General features: G+C 43.6%; 1 protein-coding gene across 13 annotated transcripts in view; it reads right to left on the bottom strand.

The window, feature by feature from the left end:
• PITPNM2 (phosphatidylinositol transfer protein membrane associated 2) overlaps positions 1-20,150 on the bottom strand; it is a 142,001-nt gene that overhangs the window by 22,157 nt on the left and 99,694 nt on the right. For 12 of the 13 annotated variants that reach the window (XM_074887155.1, XM_074887166.1, XM_074887165.1 and 9 more), the window contains 9 exons: positions 18,260-18,355; positions 14,414-14,518; positions 13,474-13,544; positions 9,920-10,164; positions 9,242-9,431; positions 8,067-8,186; positions 7,497-7,708; positions 2,507-2,682; positions 1,945-2,115 (listed from right to left, as the gene is read on the bottom strand). In XM_074887155.1, coding sequence (XP_074743256.1) covers positions 1,945-2,115; positions 2,507-2,682; positions 7,497-7,708; positions 8,067-8,186; positions 9,242-9,431; positions 9,920-10,164; positions 13,474-13,544; positions 14,414-14,518; positions 18,260-18,355 — 1,386 coding nt within the window. The other variant, XM_074887168.1, reaches the window with a different exon arrangement.

The raw sequence follows: 20,150 nt of genomic DNA, 5'->3' as shown, positions 1-20,150 counted from the left end.
GTAACATATAAATTGCAATACTGAAATTTTGACTCTAATGGACAGGAATAGCCTGTTACTTTATGATAAGCAAATGAAGAGGCTTTGTGTTACATGAGAAGAGAATTTAAAGCTGCTTTTTTGTCAGTTTTATTCATCAAGACAGAGCAGCATCTCTTAAAATAACAAGGCTCAAACCTGGAGAGGGTTTCAAAATCACTCTACCCTTCTCATAGTTGAGCTAATTGCTGTTTAACTCCTCTCCACTACATAGCAAGTGTCTCTCTAAACGCAGCCACCTTAAAAGTCTAGGGAGGCACAGCAAACTAATAAGATCCCTGCTGTTGTGCAGAATGATAACCAGAATACAGGTTGCTCAGTGTAAATGAGGCTTCTACCTCTGACTTCAGTGAGAACAGGGGATTTGAAATGTATTTAAGAGGAAGAAGATAAGACGTTTAGGATTTTTTTTTAAGAAGCCACTTGCAGCTGATACCTAGAATACACCCAAAAAGCAAATTGCTTTTCGAGTTGCTATAGATTCCCTGAGCTGTTGTAACTGGACTGGGTACAAATGTAATTGTGGGTGGATCCATTTTTAAAAAGTGTTGCAGCAAGATCTTTGCTAAATTTGACAAGTGAGTGGGGCCTGCAGAAAGTATTTTATTCACTTTATTAAACATGGGGCTTAGTTCATGCCCATTTAACAAATCAGACTCCAGATTCAGCAATTATAACACAATCTTTGAAGACACTGATACATAGGAGACCACTGCTTTGGATTTTCAATTTAAAAATCATGCAGAGTATCACTGGAATTATTCAGCTCTAGATACATACTCCTCTTCATTTAGTCCTGCATGATTCAAATATTAAACAAATGGAAAGCTACCAGAGCTTTGGGAAAAAAACCCAACAACCAAATCCCAATCTTTCTAGCTGGAGGCTTTGATATTCTACTCTGGTTTACCAGTACGATTTCTTTTGTGCTGTAAGTCTAATTTTATATTAGTGACTCTTGGTTGCAACGTTGACTTTAAGTAGCCATTGACTAACAACCTGTAGCAAGGGAAAAATTACAGTGCAATTGTTCTTCCTGCCCCAAAGCCCTGACCCTGCAGGGGACCAAAGCTTTAGGTAAAGCAGAAAGGTCAAATTTAGTTCTGCACAGTGGTGAGCTTCCCCAAAAGCTCCTTGCAATGAGAGCCTGCACTGAAATGGCAACAGACCATGAGAGTGTAGGCACAGAAGTGAGGTGAAGATGGTAGGAAATATAATTTATTTTATTAGCTCAACTGCAAGGGCATTGATGTAATGGGAGCTGAGGCAGGGCATGGTCAGGACACAGTTGTTTCAAATGCAACCCGGTGAGACAAAAGGGCATGCACACAGCCAGTTTAGGCTTTGTTACTGCTGCAATTGGGGTAGAGCAAGTGAAGAGGCCACTGATGGCAGAGGAATCCTAGGTATCCTATGAACACAAAGTATCTCATTGGCAAGGTGGCAAGGGCAAGGCACTGTCACCAGTCCACTGACCTGCAGTAGCCTGTCCCATGAAAAAGCACAGGTTGCAACCAACTAAATCATCTCATCATCTCACTGTTGACTCTGCTCTTTCCAGTTTTTACTGGCCCTCCAAACATCGAAGTCCTAAATTCTGCCAAGTTAATCATGTTTCATTCAGTCCCAAACACAAGCACCAGCTTGGGCGTAAAACAGGGATCTTCGCAGAGAGGTTACCACATCATGACTCAACAGCTGATGGCCTTTGGGTGACAAATAAAGGGCGTATGGGTCACAAGGCACTGATTCTCCTGGAAGAAAACTACTTTTCTGGTAAATGGGAAGTAAGGCTGACATTATAGGGCCAATTCTCTTTCTTGTCATTCCCAATTGCTTTGATAATTTCATGTAAAGTAGGGATGTAATCCTTTAGACAGCTAATATGTATCCAAAGTGACTTACCCAGAACAGCAGAATTGCCATCACCCAGTGGAAACCTCTGGTAACGAGGAATATTAAAGGGGGGCAAAAGGTAGAACTTCCTCTCCAAAAGAGGCTCGAGGCGTGAAGCAGATGGGTCTGCAGGGTGGAACAGGTTATAGACCTGCTGACAAGCTGGTCTGAGCTGAAAGACTAAAAAGATGAAGAAAAAACCCTTAAGTATCAAAAGGTTATTTGTTAGAATATTGTAAATATTTGTCTGTAAAAAGGACAACTGTTGCGTTAAAAAAAAGCACTAAGGATTTATCATCTCCCTCATCTTCCAGTTTAGTCAACTGAAACAATTTATTACAACATTTATAGACTCATGAATTGCCCTGTATTTTTAATGTTTGGAAGTACATTGCAAATAAGTTTTATAATCAGTACTGGCGAGAGCACACAGTGATCTGCTTCCTTACAGTGCAACGTATATGTAAATGTTTGTTTTTTACCAGTTTATCTCATCAAATTACTGCATTTGTAGCAGGAGGTGCTTAACACCATCCATTAAGTGAGCTCAGCAGTTTACATCAGGACTTACTGTCAAGAGCTGGAATGACAGTTTTTCGCAGTGCAAGAACCAGACCCAAGGGAGAACCAAAGAGGAAGAAGTCAGTGATCTCAAATTCAAACTTTCCAATATTTCCTCCATCCAACATAGTAGAGCTACTAGATCGCCTGGATCCTGGGTCATTTCTCAGAACACTAGAATGTAAACTGGGACAAGAACAAGAAAAATAAGGTAAAAATTTTATTTACTCTGTGTTTTCATAATTGAAGGCCAGATCAGTGATTGACAGTGAATATAATTTCTATCTCTTTAGTGGAGGAACTGTGCCAATCAACCCACCATGCCTCAGTACATAGTTTTACTAGCCAGTAAAACGTTCCCCAAACAATTACCCCACTACATTGGCATAATTTAGACTGTACAGATCCAAGCTTCAAGTGGGTTCATTTACACACTCTTACCTCCTCAAAATCTTTTTTCTTTGAAGAGTCAAAATCTTGGTTGCTGCTAGTAGAACAGTCATTTGCAAGATAAAATAACCAGCAAGCCAAAATTACTAGAGTAGCAGGGAAAAAACCAGTTTTATAGTGATTCACTCCATTACACACATTATTGCTATGCTTCCTGGTTGCCAACATTTGAGTTTCTTCCATCACCTTATTCTTAAATGTTATGGAAAGATGTGCTTACCCGTTTCTTCCTCGTGGAAGTAGTTGGACAAGTGTTACAGGATTGAAAAGGAAAAAAAAAATAATAAAATGGGAGGGGAAAAAGAAAGATCAAAATCTGCAAGGGGGTTTCCTAATATCTTTGTGCACCGAGTTTGCACCACAGCTTCCATGCATGTGTATGGCATTCACTGGGAACGGGAATCTGGGATAATTAACTCAGTGGCCACGTGGTAAATTGTATTTATCACGCACCCAGGACTCTCCCACTTCTGCCTGTAAGGCCACATCTGTTGAGTTATTACCAAACTACCTCTCAACCTCAGCCCAACAACTCCAGGTAACTGTACTTAAAAAGAACAATGATATAAAACATATCTTGCTTTCCCTCTCTCTTGCAGGTGTCCTATCTGTTTGCAAAAATTCAACCTGTGTGCAGTGCAGGCTGGGCAATACACAGATTTAACACAGAGATTTAAATTCACATATCCCTTGGACACTTAGATGAAAATCCAGGGAATCCAACCCCACATTAGGATGAGGTGCTTCTCTGCAGTCTAGATCTGGGATTAGACAGCAAAATGACAGATATTTAACACTAATAAACTGATTCACAAAAGGGTTTCTGAGATTCTTCTGTTACCACCCAAAAGCAAAAAGCTGCAATTTCTTTTGCTCTCCAGGTTCTGCAGATTCAGATGGCAGCCTTGCCGGGTTATCACTGTTATAATTAGAAGCGGAGAGTTGAAGACGGGAGTACCAGCAGTGACTTAACAGGGTGTTTGCCAACACTTTAAAAAGCATCTGAACAGGTTCTATAAAATATGTAGGATAAATGGATACCACAACAGTTGGGTTGGATAAAAGGTTTACTGGCCTGGAGTCAGGGATGATGCAAATGCAACAGTCTCTTGCCAGCTCTGTGGCCTCAAGTCAAAATCCCAGGTGGTCACCAGCACTTGCCGTGTCTCCGTATGCAATAGCACTTGCTCATCAAGGCCACTTCTGAAGGCAGAGCGCTGCCTGCCCGGCTGGGCAGCGACGTCCCAGCGCTGCTGTGCTCATGGAAACAGGGCTGCTCACTCCCCACCATCTGTGGCACCGGAGCAGTTGCTCACACACAGTCCTCCTCTGGGATAGCCATTCAATAAATGAGCAGCTGCAGATACTCACACATTTGAGAAGAAAAATGGGCTTCACTTGGACTTTGTTTTCCTACTTTGGCAAATAACGCATCATCCCAGAGACAGCATCTCTGCTGAACACCACTTCCAAAGGATGCTAAAAACCTTCTCGTGCAGCACTGCCGTGTAATTCTCCAGAGGTGCATGCAGGCACATGCGCGGGACTATTCTCCTGGTTACCAACCTCAGGGAAATGACAAGCTGACTTATGCCAGACATACAAATCACGGAAGTCAAAACAGTGATGTCAAGAGTGAGAGCAACAGGAGGTTACAGCAGAGACAGCTAAAATGAGCATGTTCCCATTTCTGTGATGTGAACGAGCTTCCCTGAGATCACACTGCCAAGACGTGCAACGCTGAAACACATTTAAAAAACAAGCCACCTTCAGCGAAGCTACAATTATTTTAGCTGACAAGACTGCAACACATTAAGTTTGCTGCATGTAAGGAATACAAAGTTATTTAGAACGTGTTCAGTTTTGCTGAAGACAGGGCGACAACAGTGTGATTCAAACAAAGCCACAAAAGGAAAGATTATCCCGATGGCAGATGTGTTATGGCAGGACAGGTGCAAGAGGTTTTTGGGGTATTCCACCCATCTTCCCACAGCATCTCTTCATGGGGAACAGAAGAGAATGAGAGCACTCATACTGCTACGCAATTTGGATAGCTTCTTTCCTTTTACTGGGAACTTGATAGTCTTTTTAGCAATCAAAAGAAATGAGAGCCAAGGGGAACTCTGAATCCATCATGCTCCAAGCAACCTACAGTGCCTTGTTCTCCCTTTAAAAAGCAGCAGATGTACTGTGTGCATTAATTAAACAAGAGCTTATGGATTTCAGAAGCAAATCAACTCGTTTACAATAATACAAGTACAGCACAGCCAGAAATAATGTAGTTGTGCAGAAGGATCGAATTTAAAAATAAATGTGTGATTGTAATCTCCAGATGCTGCTCTGGCTTGCTGGGCATTATCCCAGGGAAGCGGGTAGGTCCGATACGTGAATAAAAATCAGTGTCTTTGGCACAAGCTGAAATCTGCAATCGGCACGGACAGAAAGGCCCCTGTATGCCAGGTTGTCCGTCTGCTGAGCCCATTAGGAAAACTTGGCTCTGCTCTGTCAATCTCCTGTACAAAACCATGTCACATCAGGGCTTGTTTTTTTATGGGAAAATCATTACTTAGTGACAGAGAGGCTGAAGGGGCATTCTGCTGCTGACTGTGCTGCTCAGTAATGACGGCTGTAAGCACAAGGTCCAGGGCTGGGGCCGGGTGTGATGACCTGCTGTCATGAAGGAGGGGAAGAGGTGAATCACTGTACCCAAGCCTCCCCTGCACCAGGGAGCAGAGGGGGAGAGGTGCGGAGACAGCTGGTACAGCAGCTTCAACCTGCACCTTTCCCTCAGGGAATCTTGCTCTTGAGCTGTGGGAAGAAACTTATTTTTGATCCAAGGACTAAAGGTAGATTTGAAAAGTTATAAACTCTAAAAGAAGTAAAGATGCACCAATCCATCAGCGCACTGAACACCAACAGCCCTTGCCAGGGAACTCTAGGTACTACATGTTGGCAGTGGGCATAATCCTCTGGAGATGGAGAAGGAAGGACCAGGACAAAGCTATCTGAAATGACAAACTGTGCAATCCATTATCCACATCAGGCCCAGCACTTATTCTAAACTAAATGTAAAACTACATCAAGATGCCAGTCCACTTTCCTTAGCTGAGTCCATGCCCCTGAGGTCGATGACAAGGAGGAGAAAGAGCACATTTTGCACAACTCATATTTTCTCCTGTAATACAGGAGGCTGGTTTTATAAGGTAAGAACAAGAGACTGATTGCCTTTTATTAACCTGCTGGAAATAGCTGAGCAGCTTATTGTGGTTTTTGAAAATGCAGCTGTCTTTCTGGATATAGTATCTCTGTGTACCAACAACATTCACTTCGATAGTTTCTCTCTCCTACAAATCTTTTACAAAATGGCCCCTGCCATGGCAGGGCAACACGAGCCCCTGTGCTGGAGCAATGATTGCAAGGAGTGAAGGAGGGGGCAGAAGTGCAGGACAAGCCTTCAGCTTGGCACAGGGCAAAAGGAATGGCCTTGGACACAGCTGCAGTGCAGATAATGGTGTTTGCTGGTGGACACTGCTCCCCAGTACCAGGGACATGGGGGAAGAGGGATTAAAAGAATGTTGCGGTTCCTCTGGGCCTGCAGGAGGAAAAGGTCTGGGCTGTCCAGTCCTACAGGCTGACGATGATGATTCAAGTCAGAAAAAGCCTCCGGGCTTACAGAAGTGATCCCTGAATGATCAGCGGCAACGGAAAGACTGCTATGAAAATTTCATCGGTTATGTTAACAGATATGTTTCTCAAAGTCCATTTGACGAAGCTTAGGAATGTGATACTTCAATAGTGAGTAAGAAATTTGAAACACGACCTTGGTGCAATGGAGCAGCCCTGGCAGGGGACAGAATACAATCGCCTGTCTCTGCTCCATACAGGGGACTTGGGTTGCTTTGCCAAATAGTCACACAGACAGAACAATCCGCACGTGCAGTTGAAGGTTGCTCCATGAACCAGCCAACCAGCTCGGGTTCAGGATAACTCATCCAGAGCATCCTGCCACCATATCAGCAGAAACCTGCTCCTACGACAGGAAAGGGCACCACGATTCAATTCTCACACTTGAACTAGGCCAAAATTAAAGGATATTTGGCTCACACCCACCTTTCCCAAGAACAGGCCAGCCAACTCAAGATCAGCTTTCACAGAGATGCTTTGAAATTAATACAACACTCGATTCCCAGTTCTGCTTCACAGTCTTCCCTCACACAATTTCTGCATTTGCTTTATGATCTCCATCCCACACTTGCAAGCACAGCAAAAAAGCAGTTAAGTGACTGCCTTGGCTGTCAAGCAACAGGATGAAGGGCTTCTTGCCATTGTAATACAGATGCAGGAGAGAAGCTGGGTTCTCTCATTGCCCCTCAGCAACAGTGCTGTTAATTTTTTTTTTTTTTTTGCATATACAACACACTGAAATCTATACTCCTCTAATCTAAATTAAGCACTTGCTTATCACAGGATGACAAAGCAACATTTGGGCTTCACAGTTGAACCAATTGCAGCTCCAGAATATTGCTGGTTCTCTTCCTTGAAAATCTTACCTTGAAAGAAAGGCTTGATGCTGCTTTATCGTGTCCAGTTCATAGGTTGATGAATCACTCCTTTTTCGTGGCAGCTGCTTCTTTGGATCTTCTCCGTTGCTACGGGGAATATCAATGTTGCTCCTGCTGAGGTGTCTGCTGGCTTCCAGATTAGAGCCACTGGAACAATAGCTGTTGTTCACTGTTATTCCAGGAGACAGGAGGTCGGTATCCTGGGATTTGAAATACACAGATTTACCACTCTGACAGTTGAATCAGGAATACACCCACATTATAACCTTCTCCTTCCATCCTCCTTTCCCCATCTACCCCAAGATCCAGTTGAGGGCAATACAGTGCCTCAGACCAAACCACTTCCTACAGGTGTGGGTGAAGTGGGTGTGGGTGATGCTTCACACCAGAGGGTGAAATATCCCTGTTCAGAGCAAATGTACCCAAACTGAGACGTACATGCACCTAAAGACACATGTTTGTCACTGATAAGGAAGAAAGTCTTTGTTGTTTCATGAAAAGATCCTTACTAAAACCAGGGGCAATGGAAGTGCTGTGGCCACTGAGAGCCAGCATTACCTGGACACTCACAACGCTTCCTCGCCGACTGCTGTTCTGGCTCTCGGACACAGTCTGATTGCTGTAGCATAAGGCATCAAATCCCAAAATTCCTCCAACACAGTCACCTACCAAGCAGACCTGAAAAAGGCAACAGAAGCAGGGGAGCAGGAAAAGAAAAAAGCCCCTTAACTTCAGTTCAGAAATGACAGTTAAAAGCAGTGCTGGATTATACCTAGGAAAGCAGCAGTAACAGGATGGTCAGTTCTTTCATCAGTAAAACCATTCTGTCAGTGACCATCCACTCACACCCTGCAGACTCTCGTTAGCTAACATGGCTAATGTGTTCTGGCTGTCCCCACCAGCCAACTGGAGCAAAGTGAAAGCAATACAGAGCACTGACTACGGCGCTGACTCCAGCCTCAGAGAACCAAGCTTAATTCCCTCTTTGCCAGCTGTCCATGCTACTTCAGGCAAGCTTCCCCATGCTTCTGCCTGCTGTTTGTACCTCAAGGAGATAATGCTGTCCTGCCTCCAAGGGTACTGAGCAGATAGGCACAATAAAGCACTGACCCCTGGGTAGGAGAGGGCTGTCTGGGTCTCCGGGCACAGCACTGGCTGGGAAGAAGCTCAGGGTGGATAAATCACACTACAGCAGTGTGACAGCTAGTCCAATAGCTCAAACCTCATGTGGCTAGAGAGTCACTTTGCTCACAGAGGTGTGAGGCTCAGTCATGGCCTTTTATGGGCCACAGCAGCTGCAGAGTCTCAAAAAAGAAACCTACTTCTGCAACAACTCCAGTGCGAGGTGCTGAAGGTCCTTTAAAGACTGGAATGCTTAAACAGCCTTAGCTTGCAATGGGAGCAGAGATCATGTTTAGTAACAAAGGTAGCATTCCTGATTTGGAAAGGTGTGTCATGCTGAAAATTGATTAACTTTGATACAGCTTTGTAGCCTCATTTCTGAACACAAGCTCAGACTTCGCTTTGAATCCCAAAGGTTCAAGACAGAGCATAAGCAATAATCTCTCTCTCTCTCAGGAAGAAAGAAATGTAAGCACAACACTTTCTTATTGCAGCTCAACACTGTCATGTTTCCATCCCTCCGGAGAGATTAATGGAAAAAGAGAGCTTCAGAAGGAAATTGCTTCACTTGCTCTTCCTTTCATTGTGGCTATAAACAGCCGCTGGCTCACCTGGCCGTTGAATGACATGCCCTCCTGGGATCTGATGAACTCACTGTAGGCCTGGTTGGCTCTGACGATGACTGTGGCTACCGCTTCTTGGTACTGCGGGGAGGATGTTGCTAGCAGAGGGAGTGCAGCAAGGGGAATGTGATCCTGGCTGTTGGACAGGCAGCCTTCGTCATAACTGTATGGGCTGAGGCTGGATAGGGCAAGAGACACTGGAAATATTCAGCCTCACATACAGAGTGGAGAAAAACATCTGCAGACAGTACAGTCAGCACTGCAGTTCATTATAAAAAAGCTTCAAGATAGAAAGGCCGTTTATTCCACTGTGAACGGGTGAGAGCTTAATAAATCTTTCCCTCCCATCAAACGTAAATCTTCAAGGACAACATACTTACATTGACAGAACAACCCTCAGACAAGGAATTAAAGCCCTACTATTTATTGGATTAATTAGAATAAATCAATCTCAGAACTCTTGCTTCACGATTACTATATTCACTGCAGCTAAGTATGAAATCGAAATTGAATGCCTCGCTAGTGTATTAGTAAGTGCATTCTCAAAGTGTGGTCAGAGAGTTCAATATTACACACAGAACATTTCAGGGCAGAAAAAAAAAAACCCCAAAAGGCAAGAGTGAAATTTTATACGTGTCTCTCCGTGACAAAGTAGCATCACCTTACCTGGACACAAGTGAAAAAGCTTCAGAGCAGATGGCTGGGCAAGGGACTAGCCTGATGGCAATGTGTCCAAGAGCAGCTGGGTAATGTACCCTCATCACTGTGTCAAACACTGTTGTGATGGTGTTGACATCCCCTTGCTTAGAGCTCTGGTCACCGCTTCCTGAGTCCAGTATGTTCCCTCCATGGAGTACCAAGAGGAGGACATGGATTTTACTTGGCTGCATTAGTGGCTGCACTGATTCATCCTAGGTGGGAATGAAAGAGAGCACAGCAGAAAGGCTTATTTAGCAAAGAGGTTTCATTTGGTCCAAGTGCATTTTATGCAAATTTTATCACCATTTCTCCTCCAAGCTCACACATGGTTGTGTATAATAAATGCACTATCCACATTAAGTCCAGTCAGGCATGAGGCAAACAACAATCAAGCAAGATATTTCCAGGAGAAACAGTATAGCCACGATACAGGCCTTAGCAAGGCCCCATCTAGAAGATTGAGTTCAGTTTGGGCCATCCGCACACAAAGATAACTGCAGTGTGAGAAGGACCACAGAAGGACAAGAAGCATGGAGACTTTCTGAACAGAGACTGAAAGAGTTCAGCTTGTTTTGCTTTGCAAAGCTACCTGAGAATGAAATGCCTGCTCTCAAACACAGTGGAGAGGAGCAAAGAAAGCTGGGGAGGGAAGAGAGGCACTTAAGTCAAAGGACAGTGCAGGCACAAGCACAAAAGCACAAGAGTCTAAACTGATCCTGAGTAAGCGTAGACTGAAAATCAGGTTTCTAAGCACAGGAGATATGAGGATTTAGAATAACATCTGCACATTTGTGGGTGAGAAACTCAACTGTCTTCAAGAAGGAATGTGCTTTAATTTATGGAAATGGGCATTAGGAACACCTGGATACAACAACTGAGACTCTGACTACTCCTTCCAGGTCTCTTATCCTACACATGTGCACGCCCAAATGCGCACACACAGCCTCAGCGCTCAGTGTAACTCACTGTCCTAAGCTGAAGGAATGCTGAAAGTAAAAAAAAGGCATAAAATTATAACTACATAAAACACAGCAGCAGTAAGGTCATTACCTGTCTGTGTTAGGATGGAAAAATAAAGAAATAAAAGATGGGTGTTGGTTTCTGTTGGGGTGCTGAGCTCAGCTACAGCGGTTGAGAGTAAAACATATTCAGCAAAATTAACAAACGAGATCAAACAGGTCAGCAAGTGGCAAGTTACTGGGGAAAGAAGTTGTAGGAAGAGATCAGTCATTGCATCTGCTTGCCTACAACAGAAGTTATAAATAAGACCAGATTTGCTTATACTTTGCAGAAGGTTTGCTATATGTTGCAGAAGAGGAACTGAAAAGAAAAAACTTTAAGACCCTGTGACCCAAGGACTGGCCAACATCTGGGTGGGAGACTGCTACATGAACACAGTGAAGGTTTTTATTTTGGCTTGGTCATTTGCTTGTTATGTTGAATCAATTCCATGCCTAAGCAGACAGGCTGTAGTTTGGAGGAAGGAGGGAATTGTATCTGAACTCCAGAGTGGGTTATCAAGGGCCCTGACAGAACAGCTGTAAACTCAATCCTGATGCCCCAGGAGCAGGTCCAAGAGCATCCATTTGTACTGGTCACATAACACAATGGAGCAGTAACTATTTTTAATATCTACTCGCTACCAGGGCTTTCAGTGTTTAGGGCTCCCATATGGACGGAAATCCCCCACCCCAACGCCTCCGAGATATGTGAAAGCAGGTACTGATCTTTCCTCCTGTGCCTTATCCCTTGTGCTAGCAGAGACAACATCTGAGAACATCTTGGGCAACTCCCTGTTGAGGCAGAGAAATAGCCATTGGGAGGGGGCATGGAAGGGGTGGAGGGCAGCAGGATTTTCCATTTGGCAAATTCTTCTAATTTTAGCACCTTTAGTCACCTGTTGTCCTTTGATTGAGTCCCTGACAAACCTGCTGGTGGGAGGAAAGCATGCCCAGGCACACATTAGCAACCTAACAAGTAGCTTACATTTTTACCAGATAATGTTAAAGCATATCTTAATACACAGCCCACCAGAAGTATTAAAATTCACATCCAAGTCTGTAATAAAGATTTTCCAGACCTCCTGCATAAGAATGGCCTTTAATTATTTAGTACCATTACACTGTATTAATGCCTGCTCTTTAAACCTTCTCCGATTCCAGTTTACAGCGTCTGCAAAGTGAACTTTTGCCTGGCTGGAAACATGGGAGGTGCGCTCTCAGCATCTCAGCACTACTTTTGCTTTCAGATAAATGTTTTAAGTGCTCATTTGGAGAACAACATGAGTCACCAAGCTCAGGTCATCCAGAAGTTTATCAGCAGTCATTTGGAGGCACCTTTCCCTTTCAGTTCATTAACCTCTGCTCTTGAAGGAAGTGGGGAACATGCAAGCAACTGCTGATTAGTTTAGGGGTGGAGGTGGCTATTTAGGACTTTCTTGTAAGATCTGGAGTCTCTTAAGACACTGGATTCCTGAACTACCTTTTGGGTGATGGAGACTCTTAACCTGAAAATGACTGCAATGGTGGGTAGGAACATCATACTATTTTAGCAGGCTGCCTGTGAACAACTACAAAGTCTTCTTCATCTGACTTGGAAGTTTGTTCTTTTTCTAAAATGAAGGGGGGAGAGGGTTGAGTTTGCACAACCCTCTGAAGAAGACAACAAGTTCTCCACACCATCTTGAGCTCTAAGAGAAATCTTAGGGCTGTGACTTGCTTATCTTGAGGTGGCTAGAGCTGTTCCCATCCCCAGTCACCCACTCTCCCCACAGCCCTTGAGCTCTCAGTCTATAACAAAAAAATCCAAACCACCATGAACTTACAGCCTGGCACACGGAGTAATACTAAAACCACATTCATGGTCTTTGATAGACCACGACATAACCTAGGCACACTGCAAGCAGCTACATCATCTCTGCAGCACAGACAGGCAGATGCTTTAAAGACAGGATAGAGCCACCCCAAGACACACTGTCTCACTAGGACACCGAATTGCAAAAGCCTGTATATGCAAACCTAGAAAGCTGGTGTGTGTATGTGTGTGTAATTATTTGTTTATTATTTTATCCAAAGCGCTGACACAGACTATGCTATAGCTGGTTTCCAAACAACACTCTGAGCAGCTCCAGAGTGGGCTACAGCTGAGCTATGTCACTTGGACCACCGCAGCCTGCACCTTGGTAACGTGGCTCTCCCACTCCCACGTCCATGCTAGCTCGTTCGGCATTAGCAGGATAGCTCTACCCAACAGTGCCTCAGGCTGCAGTTATCCCCACAGGATTAGTATTTTTTTCCAGCTGGATACCTGACACTGCCTGCAAACTACAGAGTGTTTTCAATATGATGGTCAAAAGACAGGTGAAATAATCCCTTAAACCTAGCCATGAAGTACACAGCATGCTGGTGTGGCTCAGAAAGAGGAGACATTGCTCCCAGCAAAGGGAGCAGTTTACCCCATTTACCCCACATGGACATACTCTAGCAACAAAGGATCTCATTACAAGGAACCGAAACACTTACTTCAATGATGCTGAGCCTCTCCACGCTGGACCCAACACGATACTCTGCTGATGTCTCGTGATACAAATCACCTGGAAGCACAGAGGTTTAAAACATCAGCGCTGAAAGATGCTATTTGGCAAAGACACTCTTCCATAAAGACACTGTTTGCGCCAATGCCTCTTCAGCCTCACATCTTAATTATTTCATCAAATCACCCTCTCCCTCCCTCCCGCCTCTTTCCACCCGAGAAGCCCAGCAATGCTGGGTCACTTATTTTCCAGCAATTTCTCATAACCTCGGTAAGCGCTAAGGACATTAGTGAGCTCTTCTCTCATTACAGCGATCCAGTATCATTGCTTTATTAAGGATGGCAACAATGGGAAATCCCTGCACAATTGTCAGAAATGATTGGTTTGTGGGAAAATAAAAGGGATTGCTTGAACTATGCTGCGGGAGCAGAGGTTTGATGCATTCACACGCCTGTGCCTACACAGACCGACTTTGTACCAGAAAGCCTAAGTGTCATCTTCCACCGTGCTGCTACATGAATCGATCTGCTGGGGAGTTAGTTTCCTTTCAAAATTTCATAACGATGAGCAGAAAATAAAACCGAGGCAGGTACAGACAAGAACAAAGGATGGAGCAAGAGGAAAGAAGAGTCAGGAGAAATTCAAGTCAGTCAAGATGGAGCTGGAATATTTCATCATTATACAGGAGAATCCTGGCTGTCGCACAAAGCAGCCTAACCAACACAGAAGACAAAAGAGAGCCAAGAGCCATCCCAACTCCCACTGGGCAATTCTTTTTCAGCAGCACCGGGCAGTCATTTTTATGCTCTGTCTCAGCTTCTCCTTTTGTGAGATGAGGATAAGTTTTACCTTTTTCAGAATGTGGCTGTAACAATTGCCTGGAAATACTGTAAAGTATCACATGCAGTTTTTATTTTAAAAAACTTTACCCTGGACATCATCGCATTCGGGGGTTTCAATTTTATCCATCAGATCATTGGAACTCCATTTGGTTATTTCTTTCGGGAACATTTCCTCATTGTCAGACAAGTCCTCTTTAAAAAACAGATTTTTTGAGAGTCATACACACAAATATATATATATACAGACAACAGCACAGAAGAAAATTTTAAATAAAAGATCCCATAACTCTATATAATCTTATAAACATTTGGATGAATTAAGTCATAATAAAACATGATACTTTATCAGCTTTTGTTATATAGAAACCAAAGCACCTTTTGAAAAGTACACAAAATATTTTAGCTGCATGTGTTTTAAACTCTTCAAGCGTGGAAAAAAATAACATGGACTTTTAACGCTACCACTTCAAGTGCTAAGTTTGACATTTTCTTGCCATGCTTTCTGACGATGCTAAAGCAGCCAGAATGCTCCAGTACAGGAGAGGACAAAGCAACATTTGCTGTCTGGGATCTCCCAGACCTGTTTGAAAGCTGCAGGATGTCTTTGGGGGAAGCAGTGACAAGGATCACTATTGTTAATGGGACTGAATACCTAAAAAGGCATGAGTAATAAAGGAAACATGAACTCCCTAAGCTATCTTTAGCCTGATTTCCTTATGAAACGAAACTTGTTTGATCACACTGAGTGCATGTGTCTGCCATTTCCCTCCTACCTCAGGATCTTCTGAATCCCCTGGCTCAGTTCAACTACAGTTGATAAAGAATAAGGGTCCCAAAAATATTATGTTCCTAGAGTGTAATTAAAAGGAAGAGACATATAAAGGAGAGACCCCGTAAAACACCCCACAGTAGTATCCAAACATAAGACAGATTAATAGCCTTGCTCTATAGCAGGTATCAGAGGAGTTATGCCAGGTTAGGGGAGAAAGGAGGGCGGGCAGGCAGGCAACATTGGAAGGCAGGCTCGTGCTTTGTGCCCACACCACATGGTGCTGGCCTGCAGAGCCCTTATTCACCACAGCCCAAGCCTGAACACAGGGTGGCCAGTCTGGAGCTGAGAAAGGGCTCACAAAAATGTGTATGTAAAACCAGAGGTCCTCTGAGACAGCTGACGGCTCCTGTATCAGGTGAGAGCAAGGACCCAGCACGAGCTGGGCAGGGCACCATGCAGCCTCCACGCTTTGTGCTTAATCCTGGCAGGTTCTTGGGAAGGAAACAGAGCCCCAGAGCTCCCACCTGAACCCACAGGAGACCAAACAACGGCAGTGCAAAGATGCCTTTGGTATGGGTTGCTGGTTCCTTTTTGTTTCCTCCTTTCTATTTTCTTTTTTTACATTGAGGATGTATCTTTTACTGTTACGGAGGTTAAGTGCTTTCTAATTTATTTATTGTTCTGGGCTTAGTATTTCTTTCCTGAAAGTTTTGAGCTTGTAAATTTAATAAAGAGTTATAAACAGAACAGCAGTAATTACAGATGTCTTGAAGATCTAAAAGCTGTAATCTTCAGAGTCCCAGACTAGCATTCCCCCTTTCTTGTTGCTGTACAGTTACCAAGAAAATAATTAGTTGGAAGAATCCTAGGATGTGGAACAAAGAGCTTATGAAATATATTAATCTTTTTAGCAAATCTGAGCAACAGCTTAAAAAAAAACCCATGAAGGGGACCAAGTGCAAAGTCAAGCAAAGACCAATTATTTTTAGGAGTTTCTGTTTATACTTTGACCATAAAAAGAGAGCAACCTGGAAACTTTGCATCAGCATGCCATTTCCTTTCTCAGCTATGGAAAAAAAATTGAGTAAATCCCCATTTCCCTGCACAAGGAAGTGTGGAACTACCTTTTCAGAGCAAGTGGAAAGCACAAGCATGCAACACACATGCTGGCAGAGAATTAAGAGGAAGATTGCACTCAAAGCTCCTCCAGCAACTTAATCTAAATATTAAACTTATTTCCTTGAGAGGTTTAATTACAGCCCTTATTGCTGCTCAAGTGATCACTGAATGGGATATTACTCCTGTTATTAGCATTTATTACAGGATAGATATTAGATATTACTGTATTTGTCACTATCTTTGCCAGACTATGCCAGTGAATGAGGATGAGTGGGAAGCTGGCGACAAGAAATCTTCTCGGGCTCAGGTTACGCCCACTGCACTGCAAGGAAATGTGTGTGTATATGCGGGAAGCACTTCTGAGGAACTCTGCTTGGTGTTGACTCACATCCTGATCTGTGCCAGTTCCCATGGTACCGACCCCACAAGCCTCCCTGGCAGGATGAGCTGCAAGCGGTGCTTCATCCCCACTCACAGACCCGGAGCTGGGACATGTCATCTGTGGGCCAAGGAGCAACAAGAGGTCCCTCCCCAAGAGAGGGCTGTGTTGATCAGCATGCACATCAAGATTTCAACTTGTAAGCCAAAATCCCATCAGACTAGGCAGACTTTTCAAACCCAACTGTGCAGATTGCAGAGGACAATCTGTACGTAAATGGAGACATGCTGTGTGCTAGCAGAAGAGGAGCTGCTTTTTCTGTTAGCAAGCTCCTAGAAGTATTGCAACAGAGGTGCTGATACCAACTGTGGCACAAGGCTCATTTTTGTTAATTCTTCTTCCCAGGCCTGTTAGGAGCATGTCAGGGATTCCCTGGGGGCCTGGATCCCAGGCAGAGCCGTTTCTATCTCAATTTTATTACTGAGTAATTAAAAAGGCAAAAAAGAGGGTGGATAGCAATGATGCTGTTTCGATGACTCACTCCTCTTTTCTTGTGTGTATATTGCTACAATAAATCCTCACATGGTTTTTGTGGATGCTACATAAGTTAATAAATAGAGACACTTAAACTAAGTTGGCCCTTTTCCTTCCAGCAAGAGACACATTCATCCCCTGACTTGCATATGCATCCTGGCCATTTAAACTGCTATTGTGCAAGTCACTACTTTACAACAGCATGCCACTTTCTACCCCAGAATTTGACACGCGTGCCTAAATAGCTGATGTGAGAACTCTTCTGGAACACACTACTATCAATTTTTTGCGACTGAACTTTAGCTGAACATCAGTGAAATTCTGCTTGACAAAACTGGGGTATCATCTGCATTTCACAGAAAGGTCACCAACTTCATCAGTGCACGTTGTGCATCTAACTTAGATTAGCATTACAAGCCAAGAGAAGAGTCCATCTGTTGTCAGTAGAGACGGAGCCCTTCAGGCTTAAATACGCATGAAGTACAATATATAAAACAAGTGCAGTGGAACAAAGCACACATGCACAGAGAAAAAGAAAAATAACACAGCCTTCTCCTAATACGGATAGTCAGAATTACTTTGAGAATTCTGGAATCAACGCTGATTCATTCTGGCATCTGAAGTACCTTGTTGCATTCACTATTGTATTTCTGGGAACAGGAGAATAAGGAGTTAATAAAGGCAAGCTTTGGGTCTCTTCAGGCCAAGACAGGACAATTAATAATACCTCTTACCGATTAAAAAATAAATTAGAAAAATAATCAGTCATACTGAATCAGAATCATTAGGACACACCCACAGTCCAGTTAGTATTGCTGAATTTTACCCACACTCATTTGCACCAAATAAAATATCCAGCTCCAAAGGTTAAGACTGCTCAAGATCCCTTCAAATAGATCACACTGAATCTGAAATGCTGCTACATTAAATATAAGAGTCTGCTGGGTGATGCTGGGGATGCTTGAAGAAGCTGCACTGATGCTGCACATATCTTGGCTAGAAAGGAAAAGACTTCAAACAAAGCAAAAAAGTCTCGCTTCCTTCCCCGCTCACCCCCCACCCTCATGCCTTCCGTTCTCTTACCCCACCATTTCAGGAAACAAACGATGGTGATTTAGGCTCCACATACCATGTGCATCAAAGAATTCATCATCTGAGCTGTCATCTGAATCTCTGGCAATGCTCTGCATCCTCCACTCGGAGATACTATGGCGTGAGGGACTTGCTGGAAAAAACAAAAAAGCCTTATGCGATACGCTACATCGACAAGACGGAGAGTTCCCAACATGATCTTTGCTGGAGGAAGAATCGTGTGTTCTCTATGAAAATCCACTGCTGCAATATTAAAAACACAAAACCCCGATGATGCTGGTGTGATGTCAGTGTACCGCTTTACAGATCCTGTTTGTTTACTGTTGTTAGAACCTGCCAGCAAGATGCTACATTAAAGCAAGCTGTTTGTATCACTCTTATGCTATTTTGAATGGCAGCTATTTATAATTGTTAGTAGGACGTGCAAAATCAGCTGGGTTTTAAAGTTTGCAATTAGGAAGGAGCAGGCTGATTGGAAGCTTTCTTCGTGCCTCTGATCAGCACACAAACCATGCCTCTGCTTTGCTAACTTTCGGGTGGGTAGCTAAAGCAGAGCAGCCTCGATAGAAATAATCTGTTTTCTGGAAGGAAATTGCTTCCACACAAATTGGATTAGAGATCTATTTAAACTTTAAACTTGAATGATTTAAACAACGTGCTATCCAACTCCTTCATGGGGAACTGTCAGAGCGGCTGTCCTGACAGAGCGAGGAGAAAACCCAACTGTCCTTTTGGTTCCTGTTTACCCTCCTGTTCTCACACCTACCTGCTCCCTTTCATTCTCCCCTCCAGAGTTCTCTGCACTGAATATAAACATATTACGGCTTTTTTATTCCCCCTGCCCCCGATATAATTTAGCAATAATCCAGCCTGAACTCTTCTTGGCTGAACTTGTTACAGAACAGCTGTCTGCTGTAGGGAGCACTGTCCAGAGAACAATGAGAGAGAAGGTTTCTCCCCTCTTTCAGATGGCTCTTTGCATGTTGCACAGCGCACACAAAGCGCTTGCAGCAGCCACCTAAGCTAACACAGCAAAAACCTGAGGAGACTGACAAATTCTCATTTAGCATATACAAAGACGCTGAAAGGCTCCGGTTACTGTGACAGCTGCACAAGCTGTTTCATGCTATTGTTGTGTGTTAAATATATAAGTAAAAGTCTTCTAATTTTGCTACCCAGTTGTCACATGGAAAAAGGATGGAGACCCTGTGCAGAGTCATCTAATTGCAGCTCAGCATTGGCTCAGCAGCCCCCAACTACCCCACCGCCCACCCCTGAGGGAGCTGCAAGCAAGGAGGTTGGCAGAGCAGAGCTAATTCACGCCGGAGTGACGTCAAGGCACTCGCATAATAGTTGCTAAAAATAGAGCATATAATAACATATGGGATGGCGACAAGGGTCCTGCTATCACCAGAGGTCTCGCTCGGATGGTATAGAAAGGACGGAGATCTTTTGGAGAAAAGGCATTGCTTTTTTCAGCTGGAGGTAGCGGTAGTCAAGACAGCCCTCCTTGCTTCCATATGTTAATATGCTGCCAGCATGAAGGAGGATTAAAATATCTGCATGACGTACTTCCCAGCACATCACAATTCATTTCTTTCATTACTTTTTCTTGTAAAAGATGAGACATTCTGCAGTTTAAAAGAAATTCATGCTTTGCTACCAGTGAAAATCTTCAACTGAAATCCTAAGAGGTCTGAAAACCACAGCTTCCAATGAACGTGTCAGCAGTGGAAGAGGGGGTTCATAACAAAGGGCATAATGAGACATGGGCACATCAATATAAAATCCTGGTGCAAGCAAAGTAGCAGCATTTTTATCTTTATACAGTGATTTATGAAGCATCTGGTAGGTTCTTCCCTGGGGCTCACTCCAGTGAGTCATCGCCAAGGTAAAACTACTGCTCATCTCTCATTCACTCCGTGATG

Source organism: Strix uralensis, chromosome 17 (genome assembly GCF_047716275.1).
Source record: "Strix uralensis isolate ZFMK-TIS-50842 chromosome 17, bStrUra1, whole genome shotgun sequence".
NCBI classification, from domain to species: domain Eukaryota; kingdom Metazoa; phylum Chordata; class Aves; order Strigiformes; family Strigidae; genus Strix; species Strix uralensis.
This window is presented reverse-complemented; position numbering and strand designations above follow the sequence as displayed.